We start from the raw sequence: 17,985 nt of genomic DNA on the forward strand, positions 1-17,985 counted from the left end.
ATGCTTTCCTCTCTCCAAGAAACAGTTGTTTGTGGGCAAGGAATCACTTAGCATTCTTGCCTTAGCATTCCATCTTCACTTTTAGCACAGGACGCTTCACACAGTTTGCTGATGGACTTCAGTGAGACATAGAAAGTCCCTAAGCCTGGTTCTCACTAGCAGATACCTTGGCTCGGGTTTTAATAACTGCAATTTACCTGAATGCCTTTATTTGCTTTTTTTTTTTCTGGCACAAAAAGCCTTCATTATTTGTTTGTTCATTCACTTACTCATTTAACAAAATAAATTTGTTTTGAGTGCCTACCAGGGGCCATGAAGCATGCTGCATGTCCAAGCAAAGAAAGTGCTTCAAGATGTTAACATTGGACTGAGTAAAACAGACACACAGCAATTACAGTAGATATGAAAACTATAATAAGACATGCACATTGAGTACAGAGATGGGCAATATTTCTGCCAGGGAAGGGAATTACAAGGAGGTGTGAGTTACAAGGAGGTGTTCATTTATCTTGAAGACTGAACAGGTGGAGAAGTAAGGTAGGGCAAATACAAGGAAAAAATAGCTGGAGCGAAACAAAAGCAAGCTGGGAACCATGAGCAACTCAGCCAGTGATTTCACTCTCTCTGTTGCTATGGATTAAATACCTGTTAGGCTAGTTGATGGAGTTACAGGGATCAGTGTAGGTATCCCAGGGATTGGTGGTCAGGTAGTGTTAGATAGGACAAGGGTCTCAAGGTCTGGGAGGGTCTTACTAAAATGTCAACTTGCTAAATGTTAAAGGTAGCACAATATTTAGCAGATGCAGCTGTACACAGGGTGTGCTTGACAGGCACTCCACCAAATAAGTGTAGTCAACCCCAAAGAAGAACTCAACATGAATTGACCAAATAGTATATATGAACAATGGCCAAGCATCCCTTCCCAGAGGCAAAGCTTTGAATGTGAATCCCCTGTCTCCTTTCTTTGCTGCAAGGGAATAAAACGACCTTGGGACAACCAGTCTAGTTCTTGAATAGAACACCCCAAGCAGCAAGTTCTGTAACAGTAGCAAAGGAAAACTAGCCAGATTATGAAGAGCCTTGAACAACCATTTTACTCCATATATGGGAAAGGGTTAAAAGGCTACGGTGAACCTGCTGCTACCAATGCCTTGATATTCTCTGGAACCCTTTTAACCACGGAAGGAACCTAAAGTATGGGGCTTTACTGCAACCTGGGCAGCGCTGTCTTAAGGGACAGGTTAACAGCTACTAGTACGTGACAAGAACTTTCACACGAGAGGAAATTCAAGTAGTGAATAAACACGTGGGAAAATGTGCCACCTAATTAGTAATTAAAGAAACACAAATTCAAACAAGGTGGGATCTAGCAATCAGGAAGACAAAGTAAAACACACACACACACACACACACACACACACACACACACACGTTTAAGCTGTTTAGCTGATGGGGAGGCAGGCACCTTGGGAAATCAGAAGGCCAAACTGCAAGGTAAGGGCTTGATAGACAAGCGAGGGATTCTGTGTGCTGAGGTTCAGGAATGGCAAGCGCAGGGGGCACAATCACTGCACCAGGGGAGGGTAGGGTCCTGGGGCTCAGGGAAGACCTAGCTCATCCTAGCCCAAGGGTGGAGTTACTAAGCGCTGGGGCGTCTCTAGGCAACCGATAAACCTTCCCTCTCCAGAATCAACTCTTTTGTAATTGGCTCACGAACCCACCAATGGGCGCACAGGAGGCGCTTTCCCGCCACGTCTGGCGCCCGCTTTTAAACAGCCTTACTTGTGCAACTGCAGGCGGACTTCTCAACCAACCTTGAGCAAGGCGGAGACTTTCGCTTCCACGTCCCGCCCCACCCCGGCATGGCCCCGCCCACCAGGGGAGCCTCCAGTGGGCGATTGAAGGAGGCAGCTGTTCCTCAATAACATCAGGACTCCGAGTTCGGTTGTGACTAGGAAGGAGCTAGCAGATTGGAGCCGGGCTCTGGGGCTTTGCTAGAAGTTGGACTTTAGCTGGGGCTAGAGTTTCCCCGCGGTGACAGCATCCGCGGCCTCCGGTGAGTTTCGCTTAGCCTCCGGGCTTGGGGGGTACAGTTAGAGGAGGTGCGGGATCCTCCGGATTCTGGCGGAGGCTTCCGGGAGGGCTGACCCGCCCCCTCCCCAAATCCCGCGGAGGTGCATTGCCCTGCGGGAGCTCAGCCTTTGACTTTGAAGTGTCATCCTGCTGAGCTGTGAACTCGGGGAGGCCCTCTTCTCGTAGGCTGCTGGGGTAACCCTGAGCCTCTCCACTGGGGACCCCCTCCGTGGTCACCCTGGCGCCGCGCCTGGCTCACAGTGGGTGGTCTATACTCGTGTGTTGACCGAGTGCATGTGACGCTGGCAGGCAGAGCCCGCCATCCCCGGCATCCTGGGCTCTGTGCAGCTTCTGTCTACCGGAACCTGCTTGCTGTGCCATAGCTGACGCCAGACGCAGCTCCTGGGTAAGGCCTTTGATTAATTCATTCGTTCAGCCCGTGGGTACTTGCTTACTCGCTGCATCCTCTGGGATCCCTGACTTGAGTTGTCTAAGCTGCTGTCATTAGCACTGATCACAGATTATTGTCATCCTTTGTTTATATGTTTTATTTTCTTCCACCAAGTCCTGTTAAGTTTTGTAATCTTGAGCAGTGCTTGGTAAATGGTTGAATGAATGAATAGACCTCCTAAACCTGATATTGCAAGTCTAAAACAGGCTAGTGTGCTCCGGCTATTTCCATTCTAGAAGAGAAGCAGGCATGTAAGCAAATAAGTAGAATTTACTAGCTCTCAGAGCTCTTATAAACCCCTTTTGTGGCACCTAACGTTTTCTATCTTATAGTCGTGAACTTATAGTGTGATTTAAGCTGAATTTCGTGGTATCCTTTCACCATATGTGACAATATATATATGCACTCCCTATATATGTGAATGCATTCAAGTTAATTGCCTTGGAATTTTCTTATGGCTGGAATTGAAGCCATAAGAAAAGCATAAGAAATATAGACCAAAAGTGGAAAAAGAGTGATTAATTCACGGGGGAACAGGATAGAGAGGGCATTTTTATCTCAGAAGGGGTTGCGTTATATAAAAGTTTCCCACAGGCTAAACGTTTACCTTTTCTCAAATATTCTGAATGCTCTCTGTTCCTTTAACCTCTTTTGTAGCTGGCCGACTCTTATTCAGCATTAATGTCATAATAATAACTAAAATGTATTGGTTGCTACACAGTACTAAGCACTTAATATGCATTATCTTGTGAAGCCTTATTACCAATCTTGGAGGTAGGTACTACTTTTGTCCTCATTTTACTAAGGGAGAAATGGAAACACTTTGCTCAAAGTTGGGCATCTTGTAAGTGGAAGAGCCAGGTTTGAGCCCAGGTTGTCTGAATGAGTGTCCTCATTCTTCACTTCCAGCCATATTGTGTCCTTGAACATCTATTTCTGATTAGAAGTCGTTCTGTGAAACGTCCCTCAGCCTTTTTTTCTTCTCAAAGTTAATATTTACTGTTACTTTTCTCTATTATAAAATTTATGACAATGTATCATTGTAACTATTAATTAATATCATTGTTTCCCTAAGGAACTGTTAGCTTCTCACGTCTGGTACTATGTCTTGGATATATCTAGGATATAACCTGGCACCCAGTAGGTGTTCAGTAAAGTTTTATCGAAATAATGAATCCATATAGGGTAACATGAATGCATTATATTCATTCAACCAGGACTCCCTGTGTGCCTACCATGTCCAAAGGGTAGGGTAGATACATTTAATTTCTGCCTTCAGAATGCTTGTAGACTCTTAAATGAGGCAACAACAAAATGTTTTAGTTTAGCTTAATGTTTTGTCTAACTAAACCCCCATTGGTCTTCCTTCTCATTGCAAGGAGAGCAAAGACAACATAACTGGGGACAACAAAATGAGTACTGAGGCCGAGCCCTGCTAATTTGAGTGTAAGAAAGGGCTCACCATAGTCTTGATAATAGGTTCAGAAAAGTGATCTAGCTGGAAGAAAGTATTAACTAGCTTGCTATTAAAAAAGCATACTGGACACATATTCTGCCTCTTGATTTTTAAATGATCAATCAATAAATATAGAAATATTTAATTTTTATTAGTGGCATAGTATTGCCAGATTTATTCTAGAGTACATTTACTAGCCCTGGCTGGTGTTGCTCATTGGTAGAGTTTAGGCCCGAATACTGAAGGGTTTCAGGTTCGATTCCCAGTCAAGGGCACGTACCTGGGTTGCAGGTTCATTCCCTACCCCGTGGGAAGCAACCAATTGATGGATGTGTCTTTCTCACATGGATGTGTTTCTCTCTCTTAGTGGAAAAAATGTCCTTAGGTGAAGGTTAACCAAAAAAAAAAAAACCAAAAAAAAAAAAAAAGAATTGTCATGTCAGTTGCCTATTTTTAAATTGTTTTGTGTTTTTTTTCTCCTCAATTTTTGTGTGAGAACTGTATATTGGGACTTTGTCATGTATTTTGCAAATATTTTTTCTCATTATTATTATTATTTTATCTTTTGACATTTTTAGTGATGTATTTTTCCCTGCATAATTTTTAACTTGTTAATGTTATCTTTTGCTTTATACAAAACTTTTTGTGTGGTTAATTTCTGTCAAGTTTTTCCTTTATGGCTTCTGGGTTTATTATCTTGCTAATTCTTTTTCTAAAGCAGGCTCTTTTATTGTTCTGAATATTATAGTAAAGTCTCTGATAGCAATGGTAATTAGTAGAGGTTAATAAGTTGAAGAGAACATTGGCTTTTATTTTAAATTTTAATTAAAATACTAATTATCTTTTTAGTCTTTTTTTTTCTTAACCACAGTTAGTTTATCAAATTCCCCTTTATGCCTATAATAGTTCTCTGGTATTTCACTTTTCAGAAGGAAAACTTGTTTGTATCTTTTCTTCTGCAATGGAGAGAGGTTTTGGCCTTTTCAGATATTTTCACATTTCTTCTTTAATGAGATGGTTTGAATTTAAAATGTAATTTAAAAAAAGATGTGCTTTGATCTTTTACATTCTCTTAACTTAAAAATCAAAATACCAGCCCTGGCTGGGTAGGTCAGTTGACTAAAGTGACGTCCCCATACGCCAGGGTTGCGGAGTTTGAATGCCTGGCAGGGCACATCCAAGAAGTAACAAATGAATGTTTGTTGCTTCCTTCCTCTCTCTCTAAATTCAATAAATAATTAAAAAATGAAAATACCTTATAGAATTCATTATTCGCTATCTGAGAAAAAAGTAGGCTCCTATAAATCTTTTTTTTTTTTTTTTTCAATGTTCAACACATTACTGGCATGTTAGTGAAAGAACACCTCCCCTTCTTTTACCTAATAAAGAAGAAATTAACCCAAATGCCACCGTCTGGCTTTAATGATAAAATTCAGGAAGAGGTGACTAAGAATCAAAAGCAGGAAAGATTATTTATGCCTGGAGACTTTCGGGACGTCTTTAAGGTCTAGCTTAATCTCATTTCTTTTATGGAGCCAGGATTTAAACGGCCTAGTATTTTCTTTATCTATAGATTGTGTAGGCTTGATGTTCACAAGCAGCAGTGAAGAAAACCGTGGATGTGAGCTTGTATGTTTCCCCCTCTCCATTTCAGCTCTGCTATAGACTTGTAGCTCAGGGGTGGGGAATGTCTGGCCCATGGGCCGTATAAGGCCCGTGAAATCATTTGGTTCTGGCAAGGCATTAGGGGTGAGTTAAGTGTTTGACCAAACAGCAGGCTAGTTTTTTAAGTTGACAATTTTGGATGTTACAAATATCCAAATGGTGCTTGGCAGAAAAAAGGTTCCCCACCCGTGTTGTAGCTGCTGGGGGGAGACAGGGTTTAGGCTCCCCAAGCGTAGATGTTTTCCCTCTCGGTGAAAGAGAACACATGTCCCCTCCTCCTCTCAGCCCGGGCACAGGAGCAGCAAGGAGCAGGGCAGGCCCAGTCAGCAGAGGCTTGGCACGTTTACAGCTGATGCAAGGAGTGTGAGTCTGTAGAGTTGAAAGTGATGGGCAGGGTGTAGGGGTCCAGGAGGGAGGGATAGAAAAGGTGGACTGCCAATTAGAGTTGGGCCAAGAAGCATAACTCAGACCTTGCAAAAACAAAAACTGGACAAATGGGGATTTCAGCATTGAAAATCCTGTTTGTGTTGACCTGTAATCCCACATTTCTCCTACTTTAAAGTGCACATTTTTACCATCTACAAAGTCAGGCTGCATTTTAAAATTAATGATGTGCCATAACTTAATTGGCCACATCTTTCTCTTGGTGGTACAAATGGAACTGTGCCATACCATCCAGGGGGGCCTCAGATCTGATGAAGTGGGATATCTTTTCCTTTAGAGCTGTTGGCTTATATAAAAGTTTGTGATCATAGCTCTCAACTGTTCACACGAAGGAGTTGAGTTCTTTATGGCAACATGCTTCTGGATGGCTGGGTCCATGTTTCTTATTTCACTTCCAGCTTAATGACATTTTAGAGCCTGAACAGTGTAGCGAATGAGCTGTGGCTCAGGCTCACATCAAAGTGCCTTTCACTGGCACACGGGAGGGCCCGCGTGGAGGGCAGTAGCAGGGTAATTGATGGCGCCCGCCTCCTTTTCTGTCAGGATTGTTCAGAGCTTTGAAAATCCGGGTCGTTTCTGTGTAGCGTCAGGATCCCAAAGTATAATTCAAATCATCGGCAGCTTTTTCGGCGCAAGTGCTTGAAAACCCATTTCCTGCTGCTGCGTCTGCCACTGCGGTTACCATTCTCCGGGGAGCCCCGGCTGTTGCCTTTGGAAGGGGAACTCCACAGTGGTACCACTTCACAGCCTCCACTTCTGTTTTTCTGGAGTATTTTTTTCCCCTGGAACCTGGTTTTATCAGGTTTAAGAGCAGGACATTAACCACTTATAGTTTAGTTCTGTGTGCAGTATGGAGTCCACCCGATCGAAAATGGTTTTTGGGTTCCAATGATTAACTCAGGGGTTAGTGGCTCATTTGTGTAAAACATGAACTTTGGATTTGTGACATTCAAAGGAGGGAGCCAGTTGCGGAGGGTACTGCCTGTGCCATACCGAATACGTCCAATTAGAAACTTTGAGCATGTTCTTAAGATTTTTATGTTTTGGGACATTTCTAGTTTATTATTATTATTATTATTTTGTGTAAACTAACATCTTACTTTTAAAAAAAGTCTTTATTGTTGGAAGTATTACATATGTCCCCTTTTATCCCCATTGACCCCTTCTAGCCTGCACCTGCCCCTCTGCCCCAGGCCTTCACCACACTATTGTCTGTGTCCATGGGTTATGAAGTCTTATTGTTTTAAGTTACATTTTTCAGAACACTGGAAAGGTCTAGTCATCAGTTTATCACATTTTTGCATTTTTTCCCCTGCGAATTGCTGTCATACCGCTATTTTCTGTGAATCACAATTGATTTGTAGGAACTCCCTTTACATTGGGAATACTAACCATTGGTCACACGTGAGTTGCAGATGTCTTTTTGTGTACGGCATCTTCTGTATGGTTTGGTCTGGCGAGAGTTTTGGGGTATTTAGAAACCAGACATCTTTCTCGTCCCGCAGGAGGACCATGTCACTGGACTTTGGTAGTGTGGCACTGCAGACACAAAACGAAGATGAAGACTACGACAACGAAGATTATGAAAGGGAGAAAGAGGTGAGTTGCTCAGGAAAAAAAGACTCCGAACCCAATCGTAAACAGTTTTATTTCCTCATCAAAATGATGTCCTTGTGTGTCATGTTGAAGGAGTTTGTAATCCTCCCTGAAACCTGGTCAATACTTGGACTAAAGGTGGATGAGTGGAAGGCTTCCTATTTTGAGACGAGAATAGAACACAACCTTGCATGATGCCGCTCGAGAATGGTTGGATTCTCTAGGCTGTTTCATTTAGGATAGGGGTCCTCACACTTTTTAAACAGGGGGCCAGTTCACTGTTCCTCAGACCGTTGGAGGGCCGGACTATAGTTTGAAAAAAAACTGTGAACAAATTCCTATGCACATTGCACATATCTTATTTTGAAGTAAAAAAGACAAAACGGCAAAAACACCCGCATGTGGCCCGCGGGGCGTAGTTTGAGGACGCCTGCTCTAGGCTGTTTCATTTAGGACAGTGATGGGCAACCTTTTGAGCTTGGTGTGTCAAACTTCGCCAAAAAACTGAGCATAACTCGGGGAGTGTGTCACTTTGAGGAAAAAAACATTATTTCACAAATGTTTCATCCTCAGGAGCAGCCAATGTTTCATCCTCGGCATGCCACGTGTCATCAGAAATGGCTACGCGTGTCAGTGCTGACACCCGTGTCATAGGTTCGCCATCACTGGTTTAGGAGGCAGTGGCTGGCTTTGGAGGCAGAGGCCTAGAATCTAGCTGCTTGGAACATTGCGTTGACCAAGTGTGGCAAGGTCCTTAGCTTACTTCTTAGTGGAGGGCAGACCATTTATAAGAAAACAAATGAATGAAGTAATTTGAGTGAGTGATAATTTAGCACTGATAAATGATAGGGGAACAAAATAGGGTTATATAAAGCAACTGACAGGGAACTGGGGAGGAGGAAATGTTTGAACAGAGGCTTGACTTATGAGAAGGAGCAGCCTTGCAGAAGCCTGAGGAAAAATATCCCAGGCTGCCCTAGCTGGTTTGACTCAGTGAATAGAGTGTCGGCCTGCGGACTGAGGGGTCCCGGGTTCGATTCCGGTTAGGGGCACATGCCCGGGTTGCGGGCTCGATTCCCAGCGTGGAGCTTGCAGGAGGCAGCCAATCAATGGTTCTCTCTCATCATTGATGTTTCTATCTCTTTCCCTCTTCCTTCCTTTTTGAAATCAATAAAAATATATTAAAAAAATATTCCAGGCCAAGACATCAATGAGTATAAAGCCCAGAAGTCGGAAAGAGACCCTGTGTGTCTGCCAAACAGCTGTTGGGATTGTGTGAGCAAGGGCTGAGTGGTGGAGATGGGGCAAAGAGGTGGGCTGGGCCAGATCTCAGTATGTCATGGTGAGACGTTTGTAGTTTATTCTAGGAGCAATGGGAAGCCAGTGGAGAATTTTAAGCAAGGAAGTGATATCTGACCATATTTTTGAACGATCTATGTAAATGCTGTGTGGTGAATAGACTAAAGGAGAAAAGGAGTATGGGGAGGAGATTTTATATATATAGTGCTTAATAGAATTCTTGGCACGTAGTAAATGGTGGCAATAGTGATAGTAGCAGTTGGTGCAAGTCAACTTACTTGTTGGAATTGTTTTTAGTTTGAGTCAGAATTCTTGATTGACTGTGATAGCAGGTTTCTTCTGCATTGAGTCTATGCTTGACATGGCACTTTTCTAAGTGGCCCATCAGTGTTGACAGGAAGCAAGGAATGGGGTCAGTTGCCCTTGTGGTTGGCAGTACAGTTAGGGGCAGAGATACAAAACTGCCAGCTCAGTGGGTTTTGTCCATAGACATGTATTATTTGGTTGTATGGTATTTTTAAAATATTGAGTCTATATTTAAAGATAGGGAATTTTCATATAACAGTTCAGATTTTCTGGTTTGTCTTGAGACGTCCTAAGCCCTGGCCACATGCGGCCTGTGTCTGCACATGTGGCAGGGGGGCTGGAGCTGAACGGTGGCTCTCCCTTCCCGCCGGCCACGGTCCCCACCTCTCACACAGACATGAGCTCCGCTCTTGGACCTGCCAGCTTCGCTCTTATAAATTCTCTGCCAGGTCTCTGAGGGACTAGGCTTTGTGACCCTGGCCAGGGTGTTTGGATTTTGACAGGGTCCTTCACAGCAGTGTGGCAAGGACAGGGATGGGGATTTTCTGTTGCTTTGTGAACTCACAGCATGAGGTTTTCATGACCCCAATGGCTACTGGGATTCTTGAGAGGATCAGTTTAAGTAATTACTATAGTTGACTTTAGAGAAGAGGAAAAAATAAACTGACAGGGGATTTTTCATCAGAAAAGATAGTAGTAGAGAGATGGATAGGGTATTGGAGAAAATTTACTGCTAAGTGTATTGTGTGATGAAAGTTTTAAAGGGGTACTGGTATTAGTTAAGGAATCAATTAATTCTAGATAATATACAAAATAGCCATTAGGATAACTTCTTTTTAAAAAAATAAGTTTTTATTGATTTTAGAGAGAGGAAGGGAGAGGGAGAGAGAGAAACATGGATGGGCTGTCTCCGCTATGCCCCCTACTGGGGATGGGGCCCACAATCAGGCCATGTGCCCTCACTGGGAATCTGTGACCTCTTGGTGCATGGGACGATGCCAACCAACTGAGCCACACCTGCTAGGGTGGAATCATTTCTTGATAGATGATGTGCTGGGGTAGGGAATTTCCAGAAGCAAAGAAGCCCTTTCGAGGTAAAGTATCTGCGAATGAGTGTTTCTAGCAGAGTGGAAGAAAATAACATATAGATGATGTGACTCTGACATGATGATTATGGTTCGTGTTAATAAAAAGTGTTTCATGTTAATAAAAAGTGGTTTTACCTTTTTCAAAAATTGCTTCAAGGTAAGAAGTACAGTGGATAAGGTTTCCATTGGATAGAGACTTTAAGATTTTCAGCAACAAACTTCAGAATTATTCATAAAAATCCAGCCATATATACATTTTGTCACTGCAAGTTAAAACGAGAAGTTGACTGATCAGACCTAAGTTGTTTGCATATCCAAAAGCCTTTCGAACCTCCTCACTCCCTGACCCTGCGGTAGCAGAACAGGTAGATGTTAGCAGTGGTCTTTTCTTGCCTGCCTGGTTGGTAGTTGTGGGATTGCTGGCTGGGTTCTGAGTGTTAGCAGTGGGCTAAGGCAGATGGCTTTCTCTCTTAGTGAATCCCTTTGTATTCAGTTCACTTGTGTGGGCGGAATGCCTGTGTCGGTGAGGATGTGCTGTAGGCCATATCTGACTCAGAGTCTACCTTGCTAAGGATTTTGAGATCCTCTCTTGGCAGAATAATCCTGGTTTTGGTCAGTTGCTAATACAAGATGCTTTACCAAGTTGAGTTTTAATTTTGGAGCTCTGGGGTCAGTTGGGATTTTGTCCACACTTTCCCTTAAGTCACTGAGTAAACCAGAGTCAAATTCTAACCTCCGTGCCCTCCTATTTAGCAGCTCTACGATCATGAACTTGCCTTTTCCGTTTTTATTCCCTCCATTGTTTGCTTTGAAGAGCAAATGGAGAAAATGCATTTAATCTTCAGAAAAACAAAGGATTCAGTAAAGTGATTTAATATTCAGAGAACACTTAGACCAGTGGAATCTCAAGTCACAGCCCACCATGAATAGACCCATTTTTTTTTTTAAGCTCTAAGAATTTTGCAGAAAAGGCAGTGTAATTGTTTCTAAATTGTTACATTCTAACTGGTATATTGGTAAATGTTTGGCTACTGTGGGCCCTCTGGCAGATAAATGCATAACCCAGAGCCTCACCCAGTGTTTCACCTGAAACTCCATCTCCTACCCAGTAAACAGAACAGATTAGGGTGCAGGTGAGTGGGGGCGATGACACCATGGAGCCATGGTGTTATGTCAGTCAATAGTCATCTCACTCACATTCCTGACAACTTATTGGAGCTCATTACTTTCTTGCTGTACCATTTGAGAACTCCTGATACAGTTCTCTTTCTTGCTACTAAGTAGACCTCATCCAAAACATGTTAGGCGAAATTTTACTGGAAAAGCTGGCCCAGAGAAGAGGAATTGAAAAGTTCTTTCATTAACTCATTTTTAATGTGACACTGTGATTTTACAAAATATTTTTCACCTAACGTCCCTCTACTTTGGGATTTCATATTAGAGAAATATAGTTGATATTGTGATAGGAATAGTTGCTATAAACTTCAGAGTTATTGGGAAAGCCCTGGCTTAAGGTAGATTGTCATTCGGGGTCTCCCGTTTGCTCAAATACAGGTACTTTATGCAGTGTCACCAGAAACAGCTCTGTGATCATTGCTTGGTTCTTGATAATAAAATGATGTATGTATGTACGTATTTTGGAGCTGGTGGTTTGGGGCAGCAGTCCTTAGTAATCTGTGATATCCAGATAATATTTGCTGATGTTGGTTCATTTAGTGATGAAATATTTGAAACCTGGAAAACAACCTTGAGTAGAAAGGCCGGTGGTTTAAGTAGCAGATGGCCAACAGAAACTTGCACCTGGCAATTCCGATTTGAGGCTCTTTTGGTTTTTCCATTGGTACTCCTCTAATAGGATACAAAAGCTCAATTGAGCTTGGAATTGTGCATTTTAGAGATAAGGTTTCCATTGTATAGCCTTTCTTCTACTTTTTTTTTTTCCTTTTAACTGCCTGATTTGATATAATTATAGAAGCATTTTGATATTTTGTCCCCAGTAGAGGGAGTTGTAAAGCTACTATTTGTTTACATTTTATATTATTTGACCTATTTAGTGGAAATTTCTTGTCATCACCCAAGAAAATCAAAGAAACAAATGGTTGAGTATTCATCCTTTTCTGATATATTTTTTAAGCAACTTCTTATACTTTAATCCTGATTGGGCCTTTGACTGTTTCCCATAACATATGGGTGTTTTTTCAAGGATGGTTGCAATGGGAACAAACACATTGGACTCTGGCAGCCTGCAGTTTGTCTACCAACAGGTAGAAGTAAGTGTCTCCCAGTGATGACTAAATGTCCTGTAGAAGAAAGTAGGTGTGGAAATGGAGAGGGTCAGTAAATGGAGTCGGCTCTGGGGCTGTAATCCTCTTTTCCTGGGCCTGCCCGTACCTCCTCTGGGCCTTGGCTTGCTGACTGTTAGGAGAGGTTTGGCTTGGAGGCGCTCCTGTGCTCCTTCCAGGCCTAAAGTTCTGTCTATTACGTGTGGTCTGTAGTGCGGCCGGTATTTGTCTCATGTTGCCATTTTTCTTTTTCAGAGATGTGGCAACCTAGACAAAGTCTTCCCCACTAACATTATAAAATTTAGTTCAACTCATGGAATGGGTTTTTTTTGTTTGTTTGTTTGTTTTGTTTTTGGTATCCTGCACAGAATGTAATTTGTCAACTAAAGTTTTAGCTGCCAAGTTATTTGGCTTGTTATCAAGCCCATAGAGGGCCTTTTCAAAGATGTTTTTAACTTGGCTCTTAGGTTAGAATGAAGATTCTGCTTAGTGCGTATATCCATAAAAGTATTATTTAATAATTTATCCTCTAAACGATCAGAATCTTTACAGCATACTTATGAGGCAACTGTTCACAAGGCACACGAGTGTTGGCAGTCCATTTGCTGCTTTGCTCTGGGGAGAAGATGTATCGTACAGTTTGTAAGCTGAGAAGTCTTGCTTTCATGAATATCGAGGATCATAGGCTCTGAATACTGTCTGCTTAGTTAATTTAAGTTCAAAATCCTAACAAAAGGTTTATGTGTTCTCCGTTTTACATTCACCCTACACGTAGGCTTGTTGGTGTTCTACATTGGGTTATTGTAAAGTTTTTTTTTTTCTTTTTTCTGAAGTTCTTTGAGTAAAATGCCCTCTTTTAAAGGAAGGAACAGTATGAAGTAGTAAAGGGAGAGAGGTGTATGGAATGGTTTAGAATGCACTTCAATAGAAGCCTTCGCAATAGCAAATTATCTTCTTTTCTAGGGAAGGTAACTCTTTAATTACTAAACTCAGCTGATTCACAGTCATATCCCACCGAGAAGATTGCATTTTTCTGCCAAAAAGTAATTTGATGTATTTGAAAGTAATGAGTGGAATTAAATCTTGTCGTTTATAAGGATTGTTATCTTTGCCCTTGAATCTATTTGGTACTGGGTTGATCTTTATAGTTTCTAAAATTTTCAATTTGGTTAACATGCATAAGTTGATCTGGTAATTCTACATTTTATGGCACAAGGTTCCATGACCAAAAGCAAAATCCATTTGACAGTGAATATGAGGAGAGCACACACCTAAAAAAACGTTTTTTTTTTTTTTTTCTTTCAGTTTTTTCAATTACAGTTGACTTCCAATATTTATTGGTTTCAGCTGTACAACTTAGTGGTTAGACATTTATATAACTTATGAAGTGATCCCCTCTCCCCAATAAGTCTTACACCCAGCTGACAGCATATGTAAATATTGACTATATTCCATATACTGTACTTTACATCCCAATGACTATTTTGTAACTGCCAAAAATTTGTACTTTAAAAAAAAATTTTTTATTGATTTCAGAGAGGAAGGGGGAGGAGAAGAGAGATAGAAACATCAATAATGAGAGAGAATCATTGATTGGCTGCCTCCTGCATGCCCACACTGGGGATCGAGCCCAAAACCGGGGCATGTGCCCTGACCAGGAATGGAACTGTGACCTCCTAGTTCATAGGTCGATGCTTAACCATGCTGGCTGGGCCAATTTGTACTTCTTAATTCCTTCACCTTTTTCACCCAGTCCCCCAAACATTCTCCCCTCTGGCAACCATCAGTCTGTTCTCTGTATCTATAAGTTCGTTTTTGTTTTGTTTGCTTATTTTGTTCTTTAGATTCCACATATAAGTGAAATCATATGGTATTTGTCTTTGACTTATTTCACTTAGCATAATACCCTCATGTCTTGGCAAATGGTAAGATTTCATTATCTATTATGATTGAGTAATATTCCATTGTATATATGTACCATGTCTTTATCCATTCATCCTTTTATTGGAGTATTTAATCCATTTGCATTTAAAGTAATTATTGATAGATATATAGTTATTGCCATTTTATTAATAGTTTTTGATTGGTTTTATAGTTCTTTGCTCATTTCTTAATCTCTTGTTCTCTTCTCTTATTTGTTGATGACTTTCTGTAGTCTTGTTTTTGAATTCCTTTCTCTTTATTTCTTGTATATCTTTTGTAGATTTTTGGTTTGTGGTTACAATGTGCTGCATATATACCATGCTATGTATATAGTAGTCTATTTTAAGTTGATGTCTGCTCAAGTTCGAACACATTCTAAAATCACTACCATTTTTTCCACTCCCTCCATGTTTATGTTTTTGTCATTATTTTTTACTTCTTTTGTGTGTGTGTGTATTTGTGTATATGTATCCCTTGATTTACTGTTGTAATTACACATGATCTTCCTACTTTTGCCTTTTAACCTAGCTTTATTGTTGGTTGATCCACTGCTTTTATCCACTGCTTTTATTAGGGTCAGTGAGAATTTTTTTTTCTGCATTATTTTCTTATTCATATATATATATATATTTTTTTCTTCCTCTTCTTTAACAATTCTTGTACTACTGGTTTGGCAGTGATAAATTCCTTCAGGCTTTTCTTGTCTGGGAAGTTCTTTATCTCTAAATGATAACCTTGCTGGGTAGAGTAATCTTGGTTTAAGTCCTCCGCTTCTCATCACTTTGAATATTTCATGCTGATCCCTTCTAGCCTGCAAAGTTTCTATTGAGAAATCAGTTTTATGGGAGCTTCCTTATAGGTAACAACTGCTTTTTTTCTTGCTGCTTTTAAGATTTTCTCTTTGTTTCTAAACTTTGGGATTTTAATTATGCTGTGTCTTGGGGTGGGCCTCATCAGGTTCATCTTGTTTGTGACTCTCTCTGCTTCCTGGACTTGTATGTCTATTTCCTTTGCCAGGTTAGGGAAGATTTCCATCATTTTTTCTTCAAATAGATTTTCAATCCCTAGCTCTATCTCTTCTCCTTTTGGTACCCCCATTATGTGATTGTTGTTATTTGATGTTGTCCTAGAGGTTCCTTAAACTATCCTCTTTTTTTTTTTTAATTCTTTTTTGTTTGTTTGTTTGTTCCGATTGAGTCTTTTCTGCTACCTAGTCTTCCAAATCATGGAATTGATCCTCTGCTTCATGTAATCTGATGTTGACTCCACGTAATGTAGTCTTCATTTCAGTTATTTTATTCTTCATTTCTGACTGGTTATTTTTTATTCCCTATCTCTTTGTTAAAGTTTTCACTGAGATAATCTATTCTTCCCCTAAGCTCATTGAACATCCTTACAACCAGTGTTTTAAACTCTGCATCTGGTAGATTGCTTGCCTCCATTTTTTTTGTTTTTGTTTTTTAAGTTTTGTTCTGTTCTTTTACTTGGTACATGCTTTTTGTCTCATTTTGGCTGTCTCCCTATGTTTGTGTTTATTAGGTAGAGCTACTACATCTCTCTGTCTTGGCAGAGTCGCCTTATGTAGCAGTGGTGCAATCTCCCTATTTACCTGAGCTGAGTGCTCTAGGGTTTTCCCTGAGTCAGTTGTGTGTGCCCTCCTCTTGTAGTTGAGCCTTGATTGCTGTTGGCACATCAGTGAATAGGATTGACGCTTAGGCTGGCTGTCTGTGAGGACTGGCAGTGATTGTAGTGGACAAGCTGTTGTGGATTTGCTTTAGTGAGGTTCTGGTGCCCACTGAGTCCCCCCTTTGGGTACGTCATTTGTGGCACTAATCGGGTGGTGCTCTGGTGTGGTCTGAAGCTGGCCACCAGGTGTGTTGGTTCTGGGGTCTCTTGGGGTGGGGCTCTCATGTAAGCCAATGTCAGGCACTGCCTATATCTGGCCTGGGGCCACCTGGTAAGAAGAAGGGTACACTTTGATCCTGGGAAAATGGAAGCCTTGGGGGTGGGCTTTTGTTCCTGAACGAGGACTCACCTCATTTATCTTCTCTCTGGCCTGAAAGTTATGGAAGTCAAGGGAATGTGGCCCAGCTATACCAAAGAACTTTATGGAGAACGTTTTTGAAGGTGAAGGAAATGATTTCAAATGTTAGCATATATAAAAACATAGTTTATAAGGCATTAAATACTGCAGGGATGATTTTGCTGATTGTTAAGTTTACTTATGGATCCAGAAACATACAGAACTTATTGCTTATACTCAATTAAATTTCCTTTATAGATACCAATTTTGTTAATGCCTTTTCAGTTACACCTGTGGTGTCATAAAGAAAGTTACAAGAGCTGCTTAATTATTGCATAGCTTTTTCTATCTTTGTGAGGGGAAAATGTACTGTTCAGATGTCCCTGTCAAACTTCCCCTGAATTATAAGGCTATGTTCTTGAACCTCACTGAAGATTTAGAAGAAAGTATTCTTTCTGTACAGGAGTCCTTACTTGATGTAAGTATAAAATATTTGTTATTTTCCCCCCTGTATAATGTGTGGGCATAGTCTTTTTCCTTAAAGCAGTGATACATAATTATAGCCATAACAGGTTAGACTATTTTAAAAGACCTCATAGATGTTTTTTTTTCTTCTTAGTAAATTTTGTGTTTGTAAAATCACTTAATTTTTCACTTGAGGCTCACAGGTAATATACTAATATTTTGATATGTTCTGTTTTCATTTTTAGTATTGTCTCTTTTATGTTTCTTATTCTTTATATCTTTGGATCAACTCTGATATGGCTAACTCTCAAAATGATTTTTCAATTACCTTGCACGAGCAGGTGGCCAGTAAATCAAGGCCTGACTTATTTATATTAGTGTCAAATAAATTTTGAGATGAAGATAACTTGTCATTGAATAGAATATTTTTCTCTAATATAAAGAATATTTGTAAAGAACCAAATGAATTGAGAAAATCTTTATTTTAAAAGTTATCCAGTGAATATTAGAAATATATAAGGGAGTGAGGAAGTATACCCCCTTCCCACCTCACACACCTATTTTCCATTCCCAAGTTTGATTTCACCAAAACTAAGTTAACAATTGGAGCAGACCTTTCAGACCTTTCTTAAAATATTTTTATTTAACTTTTACCATATGTATTTTGTTTATGAACATTTTTATTACAAATGTAATTCTTAGATATGTTTTATAACTACATTTTATTTTTTATTTTAATGATAAAGTGGGAAAAATCTAATAGGCTAAGAAATGTTTCATTTTCTTCCTCCAGGGTTTTACACAGAGTATTTAATATCTTTAAATTTTATTCATTGCATAATTTTATGGGATTGATTTATGTTCTGTGGAGGGCCTCAGTCAACTTTTTTATTTAACTGGTGTTTAATTTGAAA

The 17,985-nt window shown here is 40.4% G+C and overlaps 1 protein-coding gene across 1 annotated transcript in view; it reads left to right on the forward strand.

The window, feature by feature from the left end:
- The first annotated feature begins 1,957 nt into the window (after window positions 1–1,957).
- CEP152 (centrosomal protein 152) overlaps window positions 1,958–17,985 on the forward strand; it is a 91,266-nt gene continuing 75,238 nt past the window's right edge. Inside the window, exons 1-2 of the mRNA XM_008143243.3 lie at window positions 1,958–2,056; window positions 7,595–7,688. Coding sequence (XP_008141465.2) covers window positions 7,602–7,688 — 87 coding nt within the window. The 5' untranslated portion in view covers window positions 1,958–2,056; window positions 7,595–7,601. The remainder of the gene's footprint in view (window positions 2,057–7,594; window positions 7,689–17,985) is intronic.

Source organism: Eptesicus fuscus, chromosome 5 (assembly GCF_027574615.1).
Source record: "Eptesicus fuscus isolate TK198812 chromosome 5, DD_ASM_mEF_20220401, whole genome shotgun sequence".
Taxonomy (NCBI): domain Eukaryota; kingdom Metazoa; phylum Chordata; class Mammalia; order Chiroptera; family Vespertilionidae; genus Eptesicus; species Eptesicus fuscus.